The sequence below is a fragment of the Microcebus murinus genome, chromosome 9 (genome assembly GCF_040939455.1).
Source record: "Microcebus murinus isolate Inina chromosome 9, M.murinus_Inina_mat1.0, whole genome shotgun sequence".
NCBI classification, from domain to species: Eukaryota; Metazoa; Chordata; class Mammalia; order Primates; family Cheirogaleidae; genus Microcebus; species Microcebus murinus.
In genome coordinates this window covers 90,086,535-90,113,453 of record NC_134112.1, presented here as the reverse complement: position 1 = coordinate 90,113,453, position 26,919 = coordinate 90,086,535, and the positions used below count along the sequence as shown (strand labels likewise).

General features: G+C 51.1%; 1 protein-coding gene across 1 annotated transcript in view; it reads right to left on the bottom strand.

Annotated features, from left to right (window-relative positions):
- Positions 1–3,252: 3,252 nt before the first annotated feature.
- The window catches only part of TBXAS1 (thromboxane A synthase 1), a 160,628-nt gene continuing 136,961 nt past the window's right edge, over positions 3,253–26,919 (bottom strand). Inside the window, exons 10-13 of the mRNA XM_012767996.3 lie at positions 13,029–13,120; positions 6,679–6,816; positions 4,775–4,937; positions 3,253–3,517 (exon numbers count right to left, since the gene is read on the bottom strand). Coding sequence (XP_012623450.2) covers positions 3,443–3,517; positions 4,775–4,937; positions 6,679–6,816; positions 13,029–13,120 — 468 coding nt within the window. The 3' untranslated portion in view covers positions 3,253–3,442. The remainder of the gene's footprint in view (positions 3,518–4,774; positions 4,938–6,678; positions 6,817–13,028; positions 13,121–26,919) is intronic.

The following is a 26,919-nucleotide window of genomic DNA, read 5'->3' as shown; positions in this document are numbered from 1 at the left end:
GTGGCTTATAAACACCAGGTGTTTATTTCTTAAAGTTCTGGAGGCTGGGAAGTCCAAGATCCTGCTTCCTCATAGATACAGTGTCTTCGCATTTAATAACCTCACATGGAGGAAGGGGTGAAGGGGTCTCTCTCAGGCCTCTTTTTTAAGGGCACTAATCCCATCCATGAGGGCTCTGCCCTTGTTATCCAGCCACTTTTCAAAGGTGCTATCTTTAAATGCCATCACTTAGAGGTAAGGGTTTCAACGTATGAATTTTGGGGGGCATAAACATTCAGACCATAGCAGGGGTATAACAGAGCTGATGCCACTGGCCTAGGTAGGGCTTTGTGTGGATTTATCACTAAGCTGATGAAGTTGAAGGTTCAGGGCCCCTTACTTGCTGGGGCCCCTACCAAGGCCATAGGAGGGGCTCTAACAGTATGGTCACATGGTTATACATTTTGATAAAATTTGCAGAAGTTACATATTTGTATTTTTCTTTTTCCCAACTCAAGAAGTTTCAGGTCCCACAGAACCCAGGTTCACCATTGAGAAAAGTGTGTTGTGCCCATGGAGAGTACGGTGTATGTAGTGTGTGCCCCTAAACGTAGCAGTTTATGAGTGCCTCCCTCCTGGGCACTGGCTGGTGCTGGTCCAGCTGGCAGAGGCCTGGCAGGGTGACTCTGCATCACCAGGATGTCTGCCTGTGAGGTCCAGTTGTCCACGGTGTGCTGCCCTACCCACCAGTGCCTGCTTGCCTCTCCCCGCACCTTCCTGGGGGGCTGTGTCTGCTGGTGACTTGCTGCCTCCACTTTAGTTTGTCCTGTAGTTCTCAGATCCAAGGCTGCTAACTAGTTTTTCCATCTCTGATTGCACAGGCAAGTGCGATCAGGCCAGAAGGTACTGGGTTAAATAACCAGGAAAATGAAGAAGCAACAGCACAATCTTACCCATCAGCAGAGCCAGCCTCATAGTTGCATGTGGTATGATTTTCAGAACCCCCTCAAATTTCCCCCACAGCCTAACTAATCCTAATCCTACCATTTCATTCATTGCTTTTTCTTTCTTTTTTTTTTTTTTTTAGGGACAGGGTCTTGCTCTGTTGCCCAGGCTGGAGTACAGAGGACTCAAACAGTCCTCCTGCCTCAGCCTCCCCAGTAGCTGGGACTGCAGGCACACACCACCATGTCCACCTAATTTTTGTATTTTTTGTGGCAGTGGGGTCTCCTTATGTTGCCCAGGTTGGTCTCAAACTCTTGGCCTCAAGCCATCCTCCTACCTTGGCCTCCCAAAGTGCTGGGATTACATGCCTGAGCCACCCTGCTTGGCCTCATTCATTGCTTTTGATTAAGCCATTGGTCTTGCTGCAGCATAGTTGTGGGGGCTAGGGAGTGTCAGAGAGAAGCATTAGATCAGATATGTGCCTATTAAAGGCTTAACTGTAGGTTAACTGACCCTGTGCTTTTAACCATCTGGCTGTTGGGAGCTGAGGAGTCAGGGAATGTAGGAAGAGTTCATTTGGGGGGCATGGATGGGAAGAGTGACCAGAAAACCAGGTGGGAGGTGATCAAATGCCCCAGAAGAGTCCACTGAACTATGAAGACTGCAGAGGCCATTGGATTCAGTGACCACTGAGCAAACAGGAAGAGCAGCTACTTGGATGGGCGGTGCTAGAGAGGGATGGGATCCATGTGGCCAGGTTGCCTGGTGGGGTGGGGTGGGAGCTGTTCCTGTGGGCTCAGGAGAGGGAGGGAGGGCATTGTGAGGGGAAGGAGTCAAAGTAACTATAACTCTCAAGATGTTTGGTGCAAAGAGGTGGAGGGTCCAGGACAGGTGTGTGTAGGCAATTGACTAGAAGTATTTGTGAGGACCCAGTTGGGATCCAGGCATTGCAGTTCCCCACCATTTCCCACCCTGTGATGGCTGGTGTTAGGTGTGAACGGTGGGATTTACACAGAGGTGGGGATTGCTGGGTTCAGACAGGCAAAAAGCTGGGGGTCCAGTGACTGCAGCTCATTAGGAAGTCTCTGCCATAAGTCTGAAGGTGGTGAGCACCTGGGCGGAGAAGGTGAGAAGAGCTGGGACTGTGCTCCCAGCAGGGACCTGAGTGCTCAGGTGGGCCCATCTGCAGACTGTGGCTCTGTGGTGGCCACAGGGAGGTCAGGATTGGGGACAGGTGGGGCAGTCAGGGAGGCAGATAGGTCCCCAGGAACAAAGGGTTTTCTGCAGGGAGTAAGCCACAGGGCCAGGCATCGCAGAAGGGCCAAGTTATGGAGAAGAGCAGGTGTGGAGAGGGTGTGGAGAGGGCTGGGTGATGGGCCTGGACCAAGGATGGGTGGTCAGGACATAGTAGCTCCCAGCCTGGCACAGTGTGGGGAGTGAGGCTGCCCTCCTCCCTCTGGGAGAGAGAGAGGAGGGGGTCCTGCAGGGGCAGCTGTGGGGGAAGCGGTGGGTGCTCTGGGCTGAAGGGGATGGGGAAGGGCCAGACAGGGAAGGCAGCAGCCACAGCAGTGACTAGAAATCCGTTCTGCCAACTCTCCCAAAACAGCCAACATTTTCTGAAGGTGGGATGTCAGCATGTGGTGTTGCATAAAGGGCTCACACATTCCTACTGAGATTTTCTCTATGTAACATTCAGCCCCTTAGAGTTGCTCAGATGTGGAATGGAGGAGGAAGGGGTCTTTGATCTAGGTCAGCCCCCCTGTTTCATGGAGGGGAAAGCAAGGCACGTGGAGGTGAGAAGCCCAGCAGCCTCAGCTACACGGCTGCTGGTGGCAGGTCCAGATTCAGTTTGCAAGTGCTTTGTTGAATGAACTTCTGAGCCTTGCAACAATTCCTTTTACTCAAATTCATCTCTCCTTGATCAAAATTAAGAAAAGATACAGTGTTCTTTAAGAGAAAAAGTACATTTCACCCTATATAATTTCAGCTATTGAAACTTACCATAAACTTGGTACTACCCTACCTTGGAAAATCAAATATAATAAAGCTTTGGAACCACTTCTGAGTTTGAACTTCAGATGAATGTCATTCTCTAAGACTCAACAATGCATAAGAAACTGAAAAAGCCACGGACTGGTGCCATCAGGACAGGCTTATTGAGTGTCCTCATGTGCCCTGCATTGTAGATTCCTTCCATCCTGAGGCCAGGACTTCCCTTAAAACTCAGTGTTCCTAGTCGTTTTGTCAAAACTACATTTTTACTTATTTACCAGCAATCCTTTATTTAGAGAGTTAGTGGTTCAGCCCCTACTGGCAATGTCAAAAGTAAGTGCAACAAACGTTTATTAAGCATTTAGGAAATGTAACATACATAACTTCTTTTATACTTGCATGTACTCTTTAATCACTTCAGTGATTTTTTCCCCCCAAATCTGAATTTCCACATCAGGCGTTCTCTTTGACTTACAAGTTGTGTCATAGCCACAAGATGTTCCCCCTCCCCTGGGGGCCTTCTGAGTCAGCGGGACACAATCTTGATATAGACTCCGTTTTTTGGACCTAGGGCAGATTTGGATTCTAACTGCAGTGGTACCTAAAATAGAGGAAATTAAAATATTTGTCAAAGTTAACCGTATCTATAAGAAAACTGCGTCGGAACCCAGCCTGAAGCAGGTTTGTGGAAATTTAGCTGTGGACTGAGGGATGGCTGGGCTGGCATTGAGCAAGGAACCCCCCCAATTGGACCACAGTTCCTAGAAAAGCCGATGAAGCTGCCCTCCCGGTCCCCACCCCCCAGCACACTGAATAACATTGGCACCCTCTTTCCCATGTTAATGAAATGTGCGGGCAAAGAGTATGTTTGGGCCTGCATTTATCCACCCCAGGAGCCTTAGTAAGAGGTGGTAGTGTCTCACCCTGCAGGTGAGGAACGGAAGTTCAAGAAGGCCAGTAAGTTGGCCAAGGCCACAGCTGGCAGGGAGAGCAAAGCCCCCAAGCCTGACGTTCAGTGATTCTAACCTTCCCTGCTGGTCCCTCCTCATCCCACTCGCCAGTGCCAGGCCAGTAACTGAGCAGTCCCCTCTTTCCCAGGGCCTTTGGGGAGAGGGGATTGGAGCAGTTTTCTGCTCATGCACGTTGTGGTCTGGTCTCACTGACATCCTGAAAGCTTTTCTCTGCCCAACATAAAAGGCAGAGTCAACAGCAGACGGGGAGCTTCGAAGAAAAGCCAAAGAATTCCTCAAGTAGCTGATTTCCCCTGGAGCTGTGTGTAAAATGATTTCACAGCTAATGAAATCATCCCCTGACAGGGACAGGCTGTGGTCATAGGGACTTGAGAGTGTCTGCACTTGGGTGGGGGATGTGAGGCTGTGGCAGCTGGGAGCACCCCATCCCCCCTCCAAGCAGAGAGGGCCTTAGGGGGTGAGGAGGAGCCAGAGGGAGTGTCCCTGGTTTCTGTGGGACAACCCATGCACCCCCAAACCCTTCAAAGGCAGGCACCCTTCACTACGGTGAACACTGTTGTCTGAGTGCTCTTCCCAGAAGGAAGAGCTGCGGTAACGTGAGGCTCAGCTCCGCACACGGAGAGCAATAGTAAAGATGAGCTGACACGTGGCGTGTCCCCTGCCTGGCACTTACCTGAGCACTTGTGCGAGCTCGTTTAATCCTCATGTGACATTAAGAGGTGGAAGGTGTTACTATTATCATTCTCCTTTTATGGATCAAGAAACTGAGGCCAAGTGAGGTTAAAGAGCTCACCCAAACTCACCGCGGAGCCCAATGCCACCCCAAACTGGCCAGCTGCAGTGCAAGAAGCTGGGGTGACCAGCCCACCCGGGGTGTCAGGCCTTACCTGAGTCTCAGCGCAGGCCTGGAACCGGAACTTGCACAGGACGTGGAGCAGCGTCAGTTTGACCTTCAGCAGCCCGAGCCGCACCCCGAGGCAGCTCCGGGGGCCCGCCCCGAAGGGCAGGTACGTGAAGGGCCTCCGCTGCCGCCGGGCCTCGGACGTGAACCTGAAGGTGCATGTGGTCAGGGCTGGCCCTGGACACCTGCTCCCTTCCCTCTGCACTGGCTGAGCCAGCCCTTCACTGACACCTTCCTCCAGGAAGGGGTAGCGTTGCAGTCACAGCCCTGGCGGCACTGCTGAATTCAGAGTCCCCTGGACTGTCAACAGTGCCCTCCCTGCCTCTCCTCAGGAATTCAGTGTGTTGATATTGAGCCCACAGGCTCACCCACACCCAGGTTCACAGTCCGACAGAGCCCCAGGGGCACACCCAAGCCCAGGGCGTGACGATCACAGCCCTCACCTGGCTCCTGGCTGCACCTCCCCTTGGCCAGAGGATGACCCAGCCACCGGTCCACCCTAAGCAGAGTCCCAGGCACCTTGGCACCTACCAGCCCTCCCTGGGGGCCATGTCCTGCCAGTTTGCCCCCCGTCTCTTGAAACACACTGGCCGCTGCCTCCCCTACCCGCGATTGCTTTGCTGGCCTGAGCACCCGACGCACACTGGGAGCTGTGGCATCTGGAGGGGTGGGTGCCCTTCCTCGGAACTGCTGAGTCTGCTACCAAATAGCAGCATGTGCCTGCCACATGTGTTCTGTGACAGTGAAGCCTGGTGACACTCACTCTTTCGTAATAGCCAGCTCCCTTCTTACTACCTCTGGACTTCACTGAGGTGCTGGGAGCCCTGGGGCTGCCATATTTCCAGGAGCTGCTGGCTGGTGGAATGTTGTTTTTCTAGATCCCACTGCCTGTATTTTCCCAGTGACCAGCTTGTGTAGCTGGGCCAACTTCAATTGGAGCCATTGAAGGTGCAAAGGCAACTGCCGCCTGGCAGCCCTTGCCCTGCCAGACCACACAGGGGAGGGACATCGATTCATGCTGGTGAGGACCGAGTGTGCATGCCTGCTCACACATTTCTGGTTCCAAAGCCTAGAGATGAAACTAGACAATGAACTAAATCCATGGAGGTTAAAGGAGGGTCTATACCAGATCTCAGGAATTCAGATTTGTGGAGAAATTCAGCTGATATTATTGTTTTGGCAAAGCTGCCAATTTTTATTTTATTTTTATTTTTTTTTTTGAGACAGAGTGTTGCTCCATCACCCAGGCTAGAGTGCCGTGGCATCAGCCTAGCTCACAGCAACCTCAAACTCCTGGGCTCAAGCAATCCTCCTGCCTCAGCCTTCCGAGTAGCTGGGACTACAGGCATGCGCCATCATGCCAGGCTAATTTTTTCTATATATTTTTAGTTGGCCAATTAATTTCTTTCTATTTTTAGTGGAGATGAGGTCTCGCTCATGCTCAGGCTGGTTTCGAACTCCTGACCTTGAGCCATCCTCCTGCCTTGGCCTCCCAGAGTGCTAGGATTACAGGTGTGAGCCACCATGCCTGGCCAGCTGACAGTGTTTAAAAAAAGGAAATGATGTTTTGTTACTTTCCAGTGCACACACCAAATACAATCCCGTCTCCTGTGTCTTGGTTTGAACGAACAGAAGACAGCCATTGGAAATTGCCTTGTTTCTTTCCTGCAGTGCTGCTGAGACACTAACTCTCTGGATTCCGTTTGGAGCTTTAAAAAATGGTGCAATTATTTCCTTTGGAAATCAAACCTTGCAAACAGCTATCTGAATTGCCATGACTTTTGACTGTTTGGGGACTGTACCTCCTGGCCGCTGCCTCCAACGGCTATTAATAAATCTCCACCCCACACTCACATCCCTCCGGGGCCATTGAGCGGGGGCAGCGCTCACCTCTCAGGATTGAAGATCTCGGGGCTTGGCCAGTGCTCAGGGTCACGGTGCAGGGCGCCCACGGCCATCTCCAGCACGGTGCCCGCAGGGATGCGCTGCCCCAACACCTCGCAGTCCTGAGCCGCCTCCCGCGTGAACCTGCAGGCGACAGGGGGATGCAGAGCAAGACCCCGCGGACAGCTTGGGGCGTGCTGGGCAGGCAGGGCCGAGTCTGCAGCTGCGCAGGCATGGTGTGTGGAGCAAGGCTGGGGGACGGGCCCAGCCCTCCTGCCAGGGTGACCCAGACGGTGGCCGAGGACCCTCGCTGCTCCAGGAGCCTGCAGTTCCTGGGCTCAGCTTGCCCCTTGGTGAGAACGCACCCCTCCCTGCGCCTGGTGTCAAGGTGCAAAAGTGCCTTGGAGGGGCTTATTTCTGGAAGGTTCTTGGAGGGTTGTTTACTGGCTACTACCTTTCTTATCTTCCCATTCACCGTCAGGCTTCTTTAAATTGCCCCACACACCCTCTCGCCCCCTCTTCTCCCATGTCCCTGTCCAGCCCAGCCATCTGGCTACTTCCCTTGGCATTTGCCTGGTCAAGTTGCACACAGATGGCCCCAGGGCCAGTGTTCATGGCTCCAGTGCTGACAAACCACACCCCAGTCTGACTGCTGAATCCGATCTGGCTTTGGAGCCACGGTGAGGCCTGTTGGTGGTGGCCGCTCTTGGTCCCTGGGAGAGTTCTAGCTTCCTTATCTCCCCACAATTTCTTACAACAAATGCCCATTGCTCAAGAAAATGTGAACGAGTCTCTGGTTCTTGCAACTTGAACACCCAACACAACTCTCTTAAGCTTCACCTTGGTGGCTGTGGCCCACCCGTCTCCCCTGAGAACCGAGTCTACCTGTAGCCATGTAATTCAACACTTGGAACTGCAAATTGAGACCACCTGTGTCAATATGACTTCCTGTCTGTTCCAGAAAATTCCTGCCCAGAAAGATAAGACTCTAAACCAGGAAATAGTGTCACTGTTTGCTTCAGGAAATTAATGCAAACTAATTCATCTGGGCTAATAGCTTTCCTATCAGGACAATGGATTGCTCGCTCAGGCAAAGGGTTTTGCCTACCAGGCAACAGCTGTACCTGGCAAGTCTCCCTTCAACTTGCCTACCTGGATTCACTGATCCCTAAACTGCTATGCCATGAATGTTGCCCAATTTCAGTCAATTCCTTGCCACAAACGGTCTGCCTTAAACCTCTGGAGCCCTGACTCCAAACCCTGCACACACCCTGCCCTGACCGCCCAGTGGAGTTTCTGCTGGGCACGTGTGCTGTCACTCTCCAGACTACACTCGACCTTCTGTGAACAAAATAGAGGTGGGAGCGGAAGAACCCTTCTCTTCCTCGATTTGGGATACGAAAGTATAGGGTGTTGGACTTTGGTGTTTAGCACAAGCTCTCAAGTGTTCTGGTCATAGTTTACTTGGAATTTAAAGGATGAGATAGAGCCCTTTGGGACAAGGGCAAAGCGACAACAAAGTTTCTCTTTATCGCCCTCCCCTCCCCTCGCACTGCCCCCTACCCCCACCTACTGCTCTAGTGTTAGGTGGAGAACTTTCTTTCGGATTCAGCGCTTCTTACAGATCCAGCCCACAGGAAGAAAACAAAGCCTGCCTCCCCTCCCCCCACTCACCTGCCAGACTTCAGGCCACTTCCTACACCACCACCCCCAGCAACATGAGCACTGGGCGGTGATGTCACTCATGGCCTATGCCCAGGCTCGGCCTTGAGATACCTTCCCTGTGTGGAAAAGGCCTGTGTCCCCGGCACGGCTGGAATACTGGGTGTGTGTGCACCCCACACACGGCTCACACCCCTGCTCGGGTCTGCGCCACCCCCAAGTGCCAGCAGTCAACAGAAGATCCTCTGAGTGTGACATCTTCAACACAGGACGTGAGGGCGTGTGACCAGGACAGCAGCTCTAATAATTCTGGAATGTTTTAATGCCAGAATGGTCCTGGTGAGGCTGGATTGATTGATTGATTTGTTTCTTAGTTTATTGAGGTAAAATATATGTAACGTAACATTTACCGTTTTAAGCGCACAGCTCTGTGGCATTAATTACATTCACTGTTGTGCAGCCATCTCCACCATCCTTTCCCAGAACTCTTGCATCTTCCTCAGCTGAAATTCTGTGCCTGTTAAACACTAATTCCCAGCTGTCCCCTCCTCTAAGGTCCTGGAAACCACCATCCTACTTAATGTCTCTATAATTTGACTGCTCTGGGTAAGTCCTGGTAACGTTTTGCCTGGAGGAAATTTGGGTTTGGAAATCTGTTCCCCACTGTCCATATCACTACGGACGGCCTCTTCTGTGAGAGGGGAAACGTCTGACCAAGATTTTTTATTTTACCCAACGGCATAATCTCATTTGTGTTTTATTTTTAAAGGGTAGACTATATATCTTCTGCATGTGAACATAACATTCTGGAAGATGCCTGAGCTTGCACCATTATCTCCTCCAGGGAACGGCTCTGGGCTGGGGGATGGCAGGGGGGTGGGGGCCCTTTCTCGTTGTATCATTCTGTATTGTTTGGGGTTTTTAAATTATTCATTTATTTCTTTTTGAGACAGGGTTTTGCTCTGTTACCCAGGCTAGAATGTTTAGAGGTTTTTTTGTTTTGTCTTTTGAAGTATAAATATGTTATTTTGGTAATATAGAAATTAAAAATAATTCTATGCTGGCTTTTACTTCAAGTTGTAGCATTGGGCTTCTCTGAATATCTCAGAGAAATACAATTATTATGCTAACTATTGCTCTACCCTGCTCTTGCTCATAAAGGAAATTAAGAGCAACCCAAGGCTCCTGAATGCTTTCACCTGTCTGTCACGACATGACAGAACAGTGACAGGCCAGGGCGGTGGGACCCATTCAGACTCTAAGCGACTAATGGGACTACTGCGTGCTCGGAGCTGGCAGCCAACACCGGACGGTCGCCGGGCAGGCAGATGGGGCTGTGACGTCCGCACCCCAGGCCCCAAGGGGTCAGGCAAGGCCGTTCCCTGGCACTTCCTTTGTTATCTGTGCTGGAGACAGCTCAGACTCGGATGCAGGATCCCCGGAAGCTGGGAGCTGGGGCCTTCCCTCCTCAGCGTCGCTGGGCCCCCTGTGCAGCCAGGCCCGGCCCCACAGAGGCCGGCGCCATCTGCGGCTGTGCGGCACTGAAGCCGGGCCGCGTCGGTGACACTTGAGGCTGGTTATGTCTTCCACAAGGGCCGTTCTGCGCTGCTTTTATGGATAAGTCAAGTCGTGTCAGTGCTTGGGGAAAGGTGGCGTGCTTTGCTGAGGGAAAATAATGAAATAAATAAAATGCTCACTCCTCTGCCCTCACTCTCAGCCCCTCTGTCTGGGCTGAAGGGGACTGTCCTGTCGTCTGAGTGAGAATCAGGACTCCTTGCCTCTCGTCGTCGCTGCGGTTTGCAAAGAGACGCCGGCCGAGCCCGCGTGACCACAGGGCCCTGGGAGCAGGCGTGGGGGCCTCGGCGGGTCGCCCAGCACCTCCTGCTCCTCACTGCACACCTTGCGCTGCAGGTGGTCCGGGGGGCGCTGGGTCTTCCGCAGCCTCTGGGGCAGGAGTGTGTCCCCACTTAGCCCATGGGGCGGAGCGGCGCCGAGCAGTGCGGGGCTCCGTCAGGATCACATACAGAGCCAGGGCGACACTGTATTTGGACACACACCCCCTCCCCACCCCCCGCCCCCAGGCCTGTTCGGTGTCCTGTGGGCAGGGGCGCTGCGTGCACTTTTATGACGGAATTTGGGCCTATCCACCCACGTTCTCTATTTCTGTCCTGAGATCACCGGCACCTGTGTCCCCAGAGCAATGCCCGCCCCAATTTCCTTTTACACTTTGCTGTTTCTAACGGGCCGGGAGGAGAATCCGCCACCACGCTCACTGAAGAGCCTGTCGCTGTTTTTTAAGAGCCCTTCTACTTTGTGTGACTCAACATGTCACCTACTCTGTGTCTCAGGTGATGAATTCTTGACTGAGTTTAGATCCAGGCAATAATGTGACCTTTGATCAGTTTATATACTTTCCTCCCCCCGGAGAACACAGCTGTTCCGCTCAGCTGGGTCCCCGTCTGCCAGGAGCCTCAGCCACCAAGCCCAGGCTGACCCCAGTGCTCAGCCATCTCTGGGGCCCAGTAAAGGCTCCTTTCCTATAACCAGCCTTTGTTCTGTGTGAGCACTGAGCGCTTTATTCTGAACTTCGCTGGAACATGTACACCAGCTGCCCGCAGTCCCATGGAAGAAAGCTGGGTATAAATCATGACCGTTTGCTCAAGGCTCTCAAGGAAATCAGGGAGGGGCTGGAGCAGTAGGTCTTTTAAAAAATTTTTTAAGATTTTTTTTTTTTTGAGACAGAGTGTTGCTCCATCACCCAGGCTAGAGTGCCGTGGCGTCAGCCTAGCTCACAGCAACCTCAAACTCCTGGGCTCAAGTGATCCTCCTGCCTCAGCCTCTCCAGTAGCTAGGACTGCAGGCATGTGCCACCATGCCCGGCTAATTCTTCTATTTTTAGTAGAGATGGGGTCTCGCTCTTGCTCAGGCTGGTCTCGAAATCCTGACCTCAGGTGATCCTCCCGCCTTGGCCTCCCAGAGTGTACCCGGCTTTAAGATTGTTTTAGAGACAGGGTCTCCATTTGTCACCCAGGCTAGAGTGCAGTGGTGTGATCATAGCTCGCTGCAGCCTCGAACTCCTGAGTTCAAGTGGTCTTCCTGCCTTAGCCTCACAAGTAGGTGGGATTACAGACATTTACCACTACACCTGTCTAATTTTTTTTTTTTTTGAGACAGAGTCTCACTCTGTTGCCTGGGCTAGAGTGCCATGGTGTCAGCCTAGCTCACAGCAACCTCAAACTTCTGGGCTCAAGCAATCCTTCTGCCTCAGCCTCCCAAGTAGCTGAGACTACAGGCATGCGCCACCATGCTCGGCTAATTTTTTTTTTCTGTATGTATTTTTAGTTGGCCAATTAATTTCTATTTTTGGTAGAGACGGCGTCTCGCTCTTGCTCAGGCTGGTCTTGAACTCCTGACCTTGAGCCATCCTCCCACCTCGGCCTCCCAGAGTGCTAGGATCGCAGGCATGGCACCTGGCTAATTTTAACATTTTTATAATCTTACTATGCTGCCCAGGCTGGTCTCGAACTCCTGGGTGTAAGCCAGCTTCCCACCTTGGCCTCTCAAAACACTGGGATTACAGGTGTGAGCCACCGCGTCCAGACAAGCACTGGGTTTTAATGCTGGCCTCAGGGGAGGGTGCGGGAAGTCCCCGAGTTACTGGCCTGCTCCCCCATCAAGAGACCAAAACCCTGGGTGCTTGAGGATGATGTAATTCGATTCACAACACTGGAATTTTCTATCTTTGCTTCTGGACTTGAACATTTGGACAATATCTACAATCACACTATTTGTAATGTTTTTGGTTTGAAATATCATTTTGAGATACCCTCAAGTCATCTACATTTTCTCTTTAAAAATGGTAAAAGGTTATCTCCATATGGTTTATGTGGTATATTAATTCATAGAAGTGCTGAGTGGAATTTATAATATATAGGAATGTTTTGTGCTGCTTCCATTTGTAGAACCTGAAATCTGGCCAACTTTTCACTCTCTCTAAAGGTCTGAGGACTGAAATTAAAATGCCCTTCTCCACGGGCAGCCTTGTTTGGGGGAGTTTGAAGCACAAGACTTGATTCCTACTCTCAAGGTGCTTCCAAGTTGGTGTGACCGGCAGCACCTTAGTGAAACGTCATGGAGTGGTGGAAATGGGTCCAGGAATATAATATGAACTAGAGCGACAGCTCAAAGTGCCAGGGAGGAGGGCAGGGAGGACCCGGGGAGGCGTGCCCCAGGCAGATGTATTGGAGCTCCAGGACGTGACGGGTGGGGGTGCTGGACAGCAGGGAGACCTCAGACGGACCCTGACTGTAATGTCAACTTCAGGGCAGGGACTTCTATCTCTTTTGTACACAGCTGATTTACAGAGCTTGGCACAAAGTAGATGCTCAATAAATAGTTGCTGAATGAATGAATGAATACATTCATGGACAGGTGGGGTGAAGGGCAAAAGCCACCAAAGGGTAGGAGGCCAAGGATGGGCTTGGGTTGGAGAGGAAGGCCATGCTAAGAACAGGCCAGGGATGCTTTGAGAAGGTCACTAACCTATAGGAAAGGGCCACACATTCGAGGTGCTCCAAGGGATGCAAAGGAAGCAAAGGACTCAGGCCTGCCTCCCGGGAGCACGTGCTGATGCAGGCGGTAACGGAGGGAGGCCCAGCGAGCGCCTGGGGCGCAAGGGCGGGGCTGCGGAGTACCTGAAAGCCGGCGGGTACATCCTCAGAGTCTCCGCGATCACCATGTCCAGGTAGGGCAGGCCTTCCTGGATGCTGCGGTACTCAGGGGCCACCTAGGGAGGCCGTGACAAAGGAAGAAGGTAGGGTCAGCTGGAGTCTCGTAGCATCTTGTCTTTTCTGTGAACTTCAGAGTCCTGCTCCAACTCTGGCAAACAGTTAAGTGAAAACCCGACGGAATGAGAAATAGAAACCTGAGCAGCATCTGATTAGCCCTCTACGCGTTCTGCTGTGCTTCCACTTCACGGTGCTATCCCTTATTGAAGACCAGCAGGTGTGGCCTGGGACCTGCGGTCTTCGAGGGTCACACAGAGAAGTTTGGTCATGGAACTGCAGCGGCAGCCTCAGCTGCTAGCATTTACTGGGAGCTGACAATTTGGCCAACTAATTACTGCGCAGATAGTACCTCGTCTGATCCTCCAGCAAGCCAGCGTGGCAGCTGTCCCCCATCTCTTAGATGCGAAAACAGGCTCTGAGAGGCTGCCACGTGGGTAGTAATTGGTACATCGTGCAGATTTTTTTTTTTTTTTGAGATAGGGTCTCGCTCAGTCGCCCAGGCCAGAGTGCAGTGGCGTCATCACAGCTCACTGCAGCCTCCAACTCCTGGGCTCAAGCGATCCTCCTGCCTCGACCTCCCGAGTAGCTGGAACTACAGGCATGCGCCACCATGCCCGGCTAACATCACACGGTTAAAAGAGAAATAGCAAATAAAAACTTTGCCACATCTATAAAATATTATCAGTAACAAAAATACCAAATAGCATAAATCAGTAAGAAAAGACAACTCACTAGAAAAATAATGAAAGGATTCAAATAGGCAAAACACAAAAGAAATCCAAGTTGCCAGGAGAAAAATGCCAATTACAACAATGAGATTCCATTTCACACACATAAGATTAGAGAAAGGCAGAAAGTATGGATTAGATTCCAGGGCGTGCAGGTGTGGAGAACACAGCTCCAGCTCCCTGAGTTGGGGAATCTTCCCCTCCCTGGTGACTCCCCCGGAGTGACACTCTGTCACTTGTCCACTCTCCCTCCACGCCTGAGGAGGGGCTTATTTGTCAGTGCGTTGCCAGCAGGGTGGGGTGGTGGGGTGCTCATTGCTGCCCTGCCGGTTTCCTGCAGAGGTGGGCTGAGTTTTCTGGTTGGAAAGAGACAGCCTCACTTTCTTCATTAGGGTGAGGCTAATCCAGCAGGAGTCCCCTGACTTGGGAAATCGCTTTCCTCTGTCCCCTCCGCTCCCCAGAGCAGCAGGAGGCGGCCCTCCAGGCCAAGTCCATTCTGCCGCCACAGCCAGCTTTCCAAGGGTGGGTTCCTCAGGGCCTTGCCCTACCTGCAGGGGGTGCCCTTCCCAGCCCTGGAGCTGCCACATGGCCACCCTGTCTGGGATCCAAGCCAGTGTTCTCAAAGTGAGCCACCACAGTGGCAGCAGTGTCCCCTGGGAACTTCTTAGAAGAACAGAGCAGACCAGAAGGGAAGGGTCGGGGTGACAGGGCTGGGGCCAGGACACATGGAGTCTTGAAGTCCGAGGTCAATATTTTAGCTAGTCTGTTACAGTATAGCCATTCAATATGACACAGCCATTTAGTGATGTCCCTAAGTCAAGTTGCAGAAAATATGTGTAGTGTAACCCCAGGTCTGTGTGTGGTTATGAATGTGGAGAGCCAGGGAGTTATTTCCACTTTGCAATAAAAAATAACAACGACTGGTTGGTTTCTCCAAAGTCCTCCCATCTGCATCTCTGGGAATTGTTCCTTCAGAAGGTTATCACTTGACCACACGCTTCCCGCCCCAATGGCAGGGCACCAGGCGGCTGGACGAGCATATGGGCCATGAGGAGGGCCCTGTGCCTGGGGGTTTTCTCTGTGGTTGCTGTCTTGAGACCTTAATAACTTTATCTTTGCATCTGTGCTTTGGAAGCAGAGTCTGAAGGGACAAGGGAGCATGTGCCAAGGGCTTGGGGCCGTGCTCCTGCATGGCCCCACCTGTGCTGGAGCTGCCCGCTCCCTGGAGCCCTCACACAGCCTGGCCTCCACCCCCCCCCCCCCGTCCTATGACCACTTTTGCTCCCCTCCCCTGGCTGGGTCCTGGGCACAAGCACAGACAGAGCCGGGATGGGACACATGCATCCCGCAGCATCTCCAGGTGGGCAAGGTGGCGGCCATCCCTGCCCCATGATGGCAGTACACAGTGTCTGTTGTGGGACTGGCTGGAGGCTGTGTCATGGTGGGGACACACCCACCCCTGGTCCAGGCACTGGGTGTCATAGTGCAGCGGTCTGAAGATTGTTAGAGGTCGCAGTCTGCTGTGGAGTGGCGTGGGGGGGTGGGCAGGGGAGATGCCTGGACCAATTTCCCTAGACCCTGACCCCGGCTGGGTCTCAGTGCTTGGGTCTGGTGGCTGGCGGGGCCCTTGGGTGCCTGTGAGGGTCTAGACTGCCCCAGCCCACCCAGAATGTCCAGGCGGGAAGGCAAGCCCCTTAGGGGAGCCTGGGAACCCCCTCACTTCCTCCTTTCAATTATCATGAGTTTCATTTGGGTTTGGCCAGCAAGTCACAAGATTAAAAATTGTGTAAATGCAGTGATTGTGCATGTGAGTTAAAAGTTCAGAAATTTACATTTAAAGCTGGCATTGTGTGATATAAAGATGAATGGTCAAATGTATGGTAATAATTTAAAATTTAGATTTTTCTTTACTTCGAATGTCATTAAATGGAAAATGAAACCCACTGTGACAAGTGGAAGAAGAGAAGAAAGAAGCTTTATATGCGCCGTTTCCTGCACTTTCCCTGCCTTCAAATAAGGGGCTGCACGTTTTCATCTCCAACTGGGCCTCGCCAATCACCTGTTCCGGCCTGCGGTCACACTTGACTGGCCCAAGGGGACAGTCTGGAGATTTGGATCTGGGGCAAAGGAAAAGCTTTTCTCCACCTGGTGGGAGTTGCACACAGGTGAGTCAAGACTCCTTGGCGGCCATGTTTTGCCTCGTGGATTAAAGAGCAGGAAACACCAGTTGGCCTCGAGAAAGAAGAAACGAATCAGACATGCGGAGAGAAGCAGAGGCCAAGGGCAGAGAGCGACCATTTCCTGGTGCCCCTGGAGGTCCAGTTCCCATGTGCCATCTGCTGCTGGCAAGCGGCCCTGTGGGTGGCATCTCAGTCCCCTTCCAGCAAGTTCTCACTTGTGGCCCAAGTTAGTGACATTCTGAATTCCGTTATCTGCAACCAAAGGAGCTGCAGGAAATATATGTGAAAATAAACAAACAAACAAAAACCAAAAATAGAATCAGCGGTGCAGTGCACCAAAATAGAGAACTACATCCCCCGGAGGAACAGGAAACCAGATCTGGGAGCAGCATTGCCGACAGATAAATGGTGTTGGTTCCCCAAATAAAATTGCATGGGCCATCAGCTGTCAGGGTTTGTCAAAGAAAGAAAACTCTTAAGGCTGGCTAAGGGGATTTCTGTATTGTAAACTCAAACCTTTCATTTATTCTTTCTTGGAATGGGCTTTTTCACTGTGCCTCTAAGCTTTTAGCTCAAGGTGCACGTGTGAAGATCATCTTGCCCATGTAGCCGCACGTTGGAACCAGCTGGGTCTTTATATATTTTTAATATACACGGATGCTTGGGCCCCACCCCGGGGGGTGGAGGGCTGGCCTGGGGTGGGGCCGGGCACCGGTTCTCCTTTTCAAGCCCCCTCGCTGTCCGAGTGCGCGGCCAGGGTGTGGGAACCACTGGGTCCGTCTGTCCGTCTGTCTGAGACCCGCCCCGGCGCTTCTCCACGCGGAGGGAGTCACGCCCCCACCTCTTGGTCTAGCCCAGAGAGGCGACGACACTCCGTCCCGTCCCACTGGGACCCGCGGTTCTTTCGGGAACGTCGGGGACAAAGGCGGCCTGAGCGAACGCTGCCAGCAGAGGGCAGCACGCACGCGGCAAATGAGGACTCGCGCTCCCCGGAAGGGCCCTCCGGGTTCAGTGCGTCCTTTCCTCACCACAGGGATGAGAAGAAGGACTGTGCGCCCAGAGCCTCACACACAGAGCTTGTTCTAAGTGTCCTCATTCACCCAGCGCGGGCCCCCCGGGAACACCTGCGGGAGTCAGGCGCCTGGACCCAAATCCGGTGCCGCTCTGCTGGCCGGGGGTTCTGATTCCCAAGCAAATCACTGTACCGAGGTGTGAAGTGAGATGGGGCAGGCTTAGGGGGCATGCAAGACCGGCTCTGGCTGGAAGATCATCCACCCACTTGTTCAGGGAAGAGAGGTGGTGAGTGCTCCTGACCAGCCACTGTGCCGGGCCCAGGAGGCAGAGACTCCAGAACACACGGATCCGGCACAGCCTCTCGGAGCTTCTAGTCTGCCGGGATACAAACAGGTGGATGAGGGTGGGATGGAAGCACATCCCAGACATCTGGGATTAGGGAAGCTGTCAGGAGGAAGCAGGCTCTAAAGTGAGATCTTTATGATGAGTAAGAAGAAGGCCGTGAAGAGTGGGTGGGCTTCTTTGGATGCTGCTTCAAACAAACCAATTAAAAGAAAAAACCAAAAAACAAACAAACAAACAAACAAACAAAAACTATGGGCTGGGCGAAATGGCTCACGTCTGTAATCTCAGTACTTTTGGGAGGCTGAGGTGGGAGGATTGCTTGAGGCCAGAAGTTCGAGGCTGCAGTGAGCTATGATGATGTCACTGCACTCCAGCCTGGGTGACAGAGTGAGACTCTGTCTCTTAAAAAAATATTATGGATCACTCAGGAAACTTTGAACCCAACTGGATATTTGATGCTCTTAAGGAATTATGGTTCATTTTGGTTTTAGTGTGATGATGGTACGGTGTCATGTTTTAGAACGGCGTTCTTATCTTTCAGGGATGTGTACTGAAATATTTACAGATGACATGATATGATGTCTGGGATTTTCAAAAAAAAGTCAAAAGTGGGGGAAGGGTGGGGACAAAAATGAAACCGCAGTTGGCACACATTGATCCTTAAGTCAAGCTGGTTGATGGGTAACTACATAAGGTTGCACACAACTACTCTTTTGAAATGTGTATGTTATTATTATTATTTTTGAGACAGAGTCTCGCTTTGTTGCCCAGGCTAGAGTGAGTGCCGTGGCGTCAGCCTAGCTCACAGCAACCTCAAACTCCTGGGCTCAAGCAGTCCTGCTGCCTCAGCCTCCCGAATAGCTGGGACTACAGGCATGTGCCACCATGCCAGGCTAATTTTTTCTATATATATTAGTTGGCCAATTAATTTCTTTCTATTTATAGTAGAGACGGGGTCTTGCTCTTGCTCAGGGTGGTTTCGAACTCCTGACCTCGAGCAATCTGCCTGCCTCGGCCTCCCAGAGTGCTAGGATTACAGGCGTGAGCCAGCGCGCCCGGCCAAAATGTGTATGTTACAGTTTTCCATAATAGGAAATCAAAATACTAGATCGAAATTTAAGTAACACTGGCATATGGAGTGGCCTATGCAAGGATTCTGATGTGTTTAAAGAATTCAGAATAGTTCTGTCCGGCTGACTGCGTGGGAGAGGGGCCACTGGAGCTGGCCCTGGGACTGTGGTATTTAGCAGACAAGGGGGTGGAAAGCCCCCCTCCCACTTCCAGGGCTTTGGCATGTAGAAGACATTAACAAATAAAATTTTGTTTGGGGGAAGAAGATGGAATTGATTTGAGTGAAGAAGGAAGAAGAAGTCAAGCTTAGTCAAGAAAGCACTTTTCCTGGGAAAAAAAGTCTGGCCAGCTCACCCCAAAGGTTTAAAATAGAAGCAGCATCCACACAACCAGTTGGGGAGGAGGGTGGGAACTCTGGGCTGGATTTGTGGCCTTGCCCGGCCAGACCAAAGCCCTTGGCACTCCTCGGCCTGTGCCAGCACCTGCAGGCACCTGTGTTACTAACATCTGGAAGGGCCACAGCGCGTCTGCTTGGCCCGGAGTGCCAGGAAAACTCGGGGGCTGAGCTGAATAGCCCTTACATCAAGCCAGGAAGCACTTGAGGTTTCTACATTTCCGAAAGACAACATTAAAGAGTGATCCCCAGGGGTTCTCTCTGATTCCTGTTGGAAAGGCCAAATCACTCAGAAGTAGAGTTGGAAAGAACCTTAAAACCAACCTATCCTGCCTCACACTCAACGGGGAGGCCCCTGCAGCCTCTCACCCTGACCTTGGCCTTGCCCTTGGGAGTCCCGAGGTCCTGCCCGCCGGGGGAAGGGCAGGGACCAGTTCTAGGTCCATTGCCTTCAGCTGTGGCCAGTCACCAAGACAACATCTACAGGTCACCTGGTCTGTAAATTGGGATTATGATGTTGTCCCACCCATCTTGCAGGTAAGGTGAATAAGGTGACAAAGGTGAAAGTCTTTGGAGACCGTACATGCCAACAAGCCGGTAACACTTCTGTTTGAACACACTCAGGGACAGGGAGGTCATGTCCACATGAGGCCCTCTATTCTCCGGCTTAAACTACTCTGTAAGGATGTGTTAAGGAAGAAAGAAATCCTATAGAATTAATTTCAGCTGGGACTTTTAAAATAAAATAAATAACTGTGCTCTTAGAAGATTGAAAACGAAATATTGGGAAAAACAGAAATTGAAAAAATAAGTGGAATCTTTGTCTCATGGTTTCCATTCCCAAACCAGAGTCTCTCAATTTTCAGGGAGAATTTTTTCATTATCTATTGATTTTCAATGGGCAGCAACTTCTATTTTCAAGGTTCTTGGTCTTTTAGTCTTTCTATCATATAGTTTAAGATCTGCAAACCAGTATTTAAATACAATAGATAAGGCCGGGCGTGGTAGCTCACGCCTGTAATCCTAGCACTCTGGGAGGCCGAGGCGGGTGGATTGCTTAAGGTCGGGAGTTCGAAACCAGCCTGAGCGAGACCCCATCTCTACTAAAAATAGAAAGAAATTAATTGACCGACTAAAAATATATATAGAAAAAATTAGCCGAGCATGGTGGTGCATGCCTGTGGTCCCAGCTACTTGGGAGGCCTGAGGCAGCAGGATCGCTTGAGCCCAGGAGATTGAGGTTGCTGTGAGCTAGGCTGATGCCACTGCACTCACTCTAGCCTGGGCAACAAAGTGAGACTCTGTCTCAAAAAAAAAACAAAAAAAAAACCCAATACAATAGATAAACCTGGTGGTTAGGGAACTCTATGGAAAATCTATTGATAAATCATTTCAAGTAGGAGATAATACCGCCCTCTCCTATTAATCTTGCTTTTCTATTTATATTTTTGTGTATTATTTTCTCTGAAAGCTAGACACACACACACACACACACACACAGAGTCACTCACACACCTACACACAGAGCACATGCTGAATATGTGTGCAGATATGATCTGGACTATAAATGAGAAAAATAAAATAAAAATGTCATTGCTTTCATAAAGATTTTTTCCTGGAGATTCAGAGACCTAATAGACAAATTAGCATTTTCCTATTTTGAGAAAGGACATAGTAGTGGGTGGCTTCAGTGTTGTTTCTCCAAAGCAGTTGCAACAGCAGCATCCAACAGTATTCATCACCAGACTTGGTGCTATACCAAGTGGGCCAAATGATGCCAGCCCTTGCTCTCTAGAAGCAAGGAGCTGCAAGTCCCTTAAGCAAAGGGACAGTTGGGGGCAATGCAGCCACATGAAGAATAAAGATTTCCATTCGCTCTGATTCTCCAGGGAACAGAAGACTAGAATATGAAACTGAACCGTGGAAAATACTGCAACCTTAGCTTTGCCCTTTTGACCATAAACCTAGCAGCAAAACCCCTCCCCTTGCATCCAGTTTCCAAGATGAGCGAGTTACTACTTCGGCGAGGCCCGAGGGGGGTCCTGCCTTCCCCACCGGCCAGTTCTCTGACTTGGGGCCCTGGGGTCCTCTCAGCTCTGACATTTCATTGCTGAGATTCCACAGACCTGTTGTCTGAGTTCCGAGGGGTCCGGTAAGTGGGTTCGGGCTTGGAGCGAGACGCAGTGGAAGCTTCCGTGACAGGAGGGGATGGCGAGAAATCTTTCCGCCAGCTCAGAAAGTTCTACGTGCTGGTTTAAAGAATTTGGCAGATTTAGTTGTAGAAGTGCGTCCATACCTTAGAAAGATTGAGAGCATGCATCGCGTCTGTTTATATCTACTTCCTCCCGCACACACACCTAGAACATTCCAGGTGCCCTGTACCCTCAGGCCCAGGCCATTAAGGGGTCAGGTGAGGGATGTGATGGAAGCAGGTGGACCAGGCTGTGGTCACATGTTCACCCCCAAGGGGCGCCAGTCCCCTCTGCAGAGGGCGCAGGCTGGGCGTTCTCAGGAGCGCTGGCCTGCAGGAACTCCTGTCCTCAGAGATCTGTCATTGTAACAGTACCTGGCCTTGAGAAGTACTTTATTGCTTTACCAGAGGATTTTTTTTTTTTTTTTTTTGAGACAGAGTCGCACTCTCTTGCCCTGGCTAGAGTGCCATGGCCTCAGCCTCACTCATAGCAACCTCATACTCCTGGGCTCAAGTGAGCCTCCTGCCTCAGCCTCCCGAGAGGCTGGGACTACAGGCATGCGCCACCATGCCCGGCTAACTTTTTCTATATATTTTAGTTGTCTGGCTAATTTCTTTCTATTTTTAGTAGAGACGGGGTCTAACTCCTGAGCTTGAGCGATCCTCCCGCCTCGGCCTCCCAGAGTGCTAGGATTACAGGCGTGAGCCACTGCGCCCGGCCTTACCAGAGGATTTTTACATCCGTTGGACCATTTGGTTCTCACAACAGCAGGGAAGGTGGGCAGGGAAGCTTTTGTTGTCTGTTTTGTAGATGAAATAAACAGAAATTCGGAGAGGTTAAGTGGCTTGTCCAAAAGGTCACATGGCAGAGTCGGAACTGAGTCCAGATCATCAAATTCCAAGTCTTTACTGTCATTCCAGGCCTCCCCAGTAGGCCTTCCCTTCCTCTTGCACAACTTGTGGAAGAATTGTGTGCTCACAGGAAGATAGAACACAAACAAAAACGTAGAGCTCAAAGAATTTCCACCAAGTAAGCTCCCTGTAGGACCAGCGTCCAGATCAAGACAGAACATTCCAGCGTCCGGGGCACCTCCATGCCCGCATCAGTCACAGACCCTCCAGAGTCACCACTGTCCTGACTTCCAACAGAAGAGATTACTTTTCCCTTTTCTTCTTGAACTTCATATACATGGAATACTTACACGTGGGCTGTCGTGCCCGCCGCCTTTTGCTCAACGTTGCGTCTGCGAGATCCAGCGTGTCGTGTGGCTTCAGCTCGTGCGTCCTTGCTGTGTGGGGGGACGCTACCAAGATTTATTCGTCTTTTCAATTGTCGATGGACATCTGAGTTGTTCCCGGTTTGGGGGCCATTATGAATAAAGCTGTTATGAGCATTCTTTTTTATGGCTTTCGGTGAGCGCGGGTACCGGTTTCTGCGGGGTATATATCTCGGAGTGGAATTGCTGGGCCATGAGGGATGTGTATGTTCAGCTTTAGTAGATATTGCGAACTGTTTGACAAATTGGTTGTTCACGCTGCCTAAAATTTTAACAGTGAATCAGTCGAGAAGCAGCTTGTTGACATCTAGTTCCTTCTAATCGTGGCTTCCTCCCACTCTCTCTCCCTCCCCGGCCAATATTCTGAAATCGAACCATTATCTCTGTTCCAGGAGAGGGTTGAGAGAAAGAATTAGGGTATTATTTATTATTTTGGGAGCTGAGTTATTTATTCCTTTCGCCTGTGTGCAGCAGAGGGGGGGGATTAGGAACAAATAAGACACATCTAATTACCTAATTTAAAAAAATTGTCCCAATTAACAGACACAAGCACTCATAAGCAAAAATGCATTCCAACATCAACCAGATTCTAGTCTTGGAATTATCAGCTGTTTTGTAATATTTAGGGTTCTGTTCTCTCCATTAGCATGGAACATTCACAGCTGATTGTGTATGATGTTGAGAGAAATAAACCCCTGTGTAAACGATAGTTAAATCACCTAGCCCCCTTCCTCTGCGCTGGGGAGAGAGGACCGAGTTGAATTTGCAGAGGAAGTGTTTCGTTCACTCCACAGATCCCGTCCCCTCTATTTACTCTGCTTAGCAGAGTGTGGGTGTGGGGAGGGAAGGAGGGAGAAGATACAGCCCCACACCACACAGAGCTTATTCTGCATGCGGGAAACCATTTATTTGTTCACTCAAAGAGTTATTATTATGGTAATAGGGAGCCACTGAGGGTTTCTGATGAGCAGAGGTAACGCACTGACGATGGTATTGTGTGGTCTGACAATGGCTTGTAGGATGGCTGGAGCAGAAAGAGTTGGGAATTGGGTCAATAAGACAGGAGGTTATTGCAATAGTCCCGGCACAAGGAATGAGCTCCGATTACTATGTCAGGTCTCAGAACGGGGAAAGGGGCTGAAAGAGGGAAGCCATATAAACAGCGATTCTCCATCTTGGCTGTTCCCTGTGGTCCTGGCGCCCCACCCCAAAGCACTCAGATTTCACTGGTCCCCGTTGGGCGCAGGAATTGGTATTGTTCTCAAAGCTCTCCAAGGGGGTATGCCGTGCAGCCCGGACATCAGCGCAGTGCTATAAAGGAAGCCTCAGCAGGGAAGGTGAGTCTGGGGCTACAAGAGGTCAGGAACGGAGAGAGATGAAAACGATTCCCAGGTTTTATTCCTGGGTGGCTGAGAGAAAGATGGAAACAGGACCCATGGGGCGCAGGGGCTGCATCATCCAGAGGAAGGAGCTGGGCATTTGCAGGTCGTGTTGGAGGCCCCGAGGGAGACAGGCAGTGGCTTGGCCTGGAAGTGGGGGGATGGGGCCCAGCTCAGCTGCACAGAGGGGACGAGTCTCTGGGACGGGGGTAAGAAAGAAAAGCACAGAGCCAAGGTCTGCACCTTAGGTACTGCCCAGGGGAAGGTGGTGGGGCAGCTGGAAAGAAAGGGACCGTGGACAACATCTCAGCTCTCCTGGACAGGGCCTGGGAGATTGAGGACTAGGAAAGGCCATTGCAGTCATCAACTGGGGGAGGGGGAGGCCAAAGCCCCACCAGTGGGGTTAAAGGGTGTGCAGGGGGAGAGGGGATGGGGCAGGAGGCCGTGCAGGGAGCCGGACAGACCACAGCTACCAGGTGCGCTGGGAGAATTTGGAGAACAGAGCTTCATCATGCGTCTGCAGGGCAAGTGTGTGACCCAGGAAAACGTCGTGCAGATGCTAAGGGTGGGACAAAGCCCGATGGCATCAGTCCCGGAGGCAAAGCTTGTGACTCAACATAGAGAAGGGTTTTCAAATGACTTCAACTAGATAGTGGGACAGGCAAGGCCATGCCCAGAGACGTTCAGAAGTGGCCACAGAACATCTGCGAAGGCCGCTGTAGGATACTGCCAGACCCCTCACCAGTAGGAGGTTGCCCTGAGTGACCCCGAGGTGCCTTCCACCCCTGGGTTGGTCTCGTGCGTCACCACCGTGCCCCCATCCGCCCAGCAACGGCCGATGACCTTAGCAGATCCCGGTCACCCTGCTGGGCCAAGTAAATGTCACGTGAAGGCGGAGAGCGACCACTTGCCCTCTCCCCGGCGTTTCCCACCCTTGTGTCTGCCCGTATCTCGCTGATAACTCGGTTGCAGAGAGTGCAGGTCACTAACTGTTTGGGGAAATGGTAAACAAAGATAAGAGCTTTAAGCACTGGAATTTATTTTCTATCCACTTGGCCTAAAAGCAACTGCATGCTAAATTTAGAAAGCCGGTCCAGACCCCTCCCGCCCCTCCTGTTTCCTGCCTCCTCTTTCCCGCCTATGCCCGGAGCCTGGTCCCGGCTGACCGTGGAATACGAAATGTGTTTGTAAAGCCCAGGAGTCTTTAGAGCCTGCCTGCCTGGATGTTTATAAAAATGTATCATCCGAGGGCCTGGGAGAACGGGGCCATTTGCACTGCTGCCGCTCTGCTCAGCCTCTCAGTAGCAGCCGTCTCTACCCAGATATTTACCCAAACGTCCTCCCCAGGCAGGACCGTGCTCTGTCTCACACAGTCAGTAGGTGGGACGGCCCCCAGGGAGGGAGCAGTTTCCAGCAGACCACCTCGGGATTCGCTAATCAGGTCCCCCCCACCCCCGCCCAGGCATCTGTAATTGAACAGCTCTCTTTTCTACGTGGGTTAAATCCCTTTGCAACCAACTCTGAGAATCTGGTAGAAATCCTTTTGTTGACCTGGATTTCTGTTGTGTTGAATATTGTTTGAAATAAATGAGCCATTGTCTGGGCTCAGAATTTTCTGGGTAGAAAGAGATCTCCACCGTGATGTGATTTATTGTAGCAGGATTTTTTTTTTTTTTCAGCTCATCTTAAATTCCCTCTTGCCTGCTCGGTCCGTTTTCACAGCTCAGGATGTAAGTGGGGAGGGCTAGGCCAGCGCTAAGGAAAAACAAGCCTCCTTTGCCCAAGGATGGTGCCCAGAGGCCTAAGTGGTGTCTGATTTTAACGACTGCCGAGAAGTGAGGTCCGTTTGCTTGGCCAGCTTAGGGAAAAAGAGAGTCAGCCCAATGCTCTCAGCTGGTACCAGGAGGTTGGTCAGGGACAGTAAAAAAGAAATGAGCAAAGGAGACGTGGAGGTTACAGGAGTTCAACCTTCCCACTGTATGGATGAGGGAACAGCCCAGAGAGGTGAGGTGATTTGCCCAAGCTGCACAGCAAAGGAAGGGCAGAGGCAGCATTAGACCTCAGGCCTCAGGACACTGGTCCAGAGCTGTCCCCTCTGCCCACATTGCACTGGAGATGGAAGGGCTTAACCACAAAAAGCAGGATAAGAAATCTAGGTATACCATAGCCAGATGGTATTTTTAGTGTTCAATTTATAAGAAATTGTGGAGCATGTTTCTTGGGTCACCTTATGAAATCTCCAGGAAGATGAGGATTTATGGGAAAAGTGGGTCCCTTCTAGCCCAAGGCAGCAGACCACAGGATCAGCAGGACATGAACTTGGGTGTGTGCTTTTGCATTTCCTAATCCCCTGTATTCATGGGTGGGTGCTTTGATTTCCCCAGCCTTAGGGGCTTTGCCTACAATCAGGTGGTATAGGCTTGCCAAATAAAATACTGGACGCTCCACTAGATTTGAATTTTAGATACACTATGCCATGGACTGAATGTTGGTGTCCTCCTCCCCCAATGTCTGGTATTTGGTGATGGGGCCTTTGGAGGTTATTAGGGTTAGATGGAGTCACGACGGTGGGGCCCTCAGGATGCGATTAGTGCCCTTACAAAAAGAAGCAGAGACACAAGATCTCTCTCTCTCTCTCTCTCTCTCTCTCTCTCTCTCTCTCTCTCTCTCTCTCTCTCTCTTTCAGAGCCCCAAGAGGGCCATGTGAGTCCAGAGAGAAGGTGGCCATCTGCAACCTGGGAAGCAGCCCCTCACCAGGACCCGAATCTGCCAGTACCTTGGTCTTGGACTTCCCAGCCTCTAGAACCGTGAGAAATAAATGTCTGTTGTTTAAACCACCCAGGCTATGGTATTTTGTTACAGCAACATGAACTAACTAAGACAAACTATAAATATTAATACTTTGGTTTGTTTTAACCAAATATTGCATGGGACGTACACTAAAAAAAAAAAATCATTATGTATGTGACATTCAATTTTCCTGGATGTCCTATATTTTTATTTGCTAAGTCTGGCAACTCTAGGGTGGCAGTACTGTTTATGCTAAGGTTGGAAGAGATGCAAGGGAAGAGTGGAGCAGAGGAGACTCGGCGGCCAGGGGAGTTCACCCCTCCCACAGTGTGGATGAGAAGCCACAGCCCAGAGGATGAAGTGACTTGCCCTGACTTCCGCCCACACAGAAATCTTCACTTGTTACTTTTTGTTGTAAATAAAAAATTC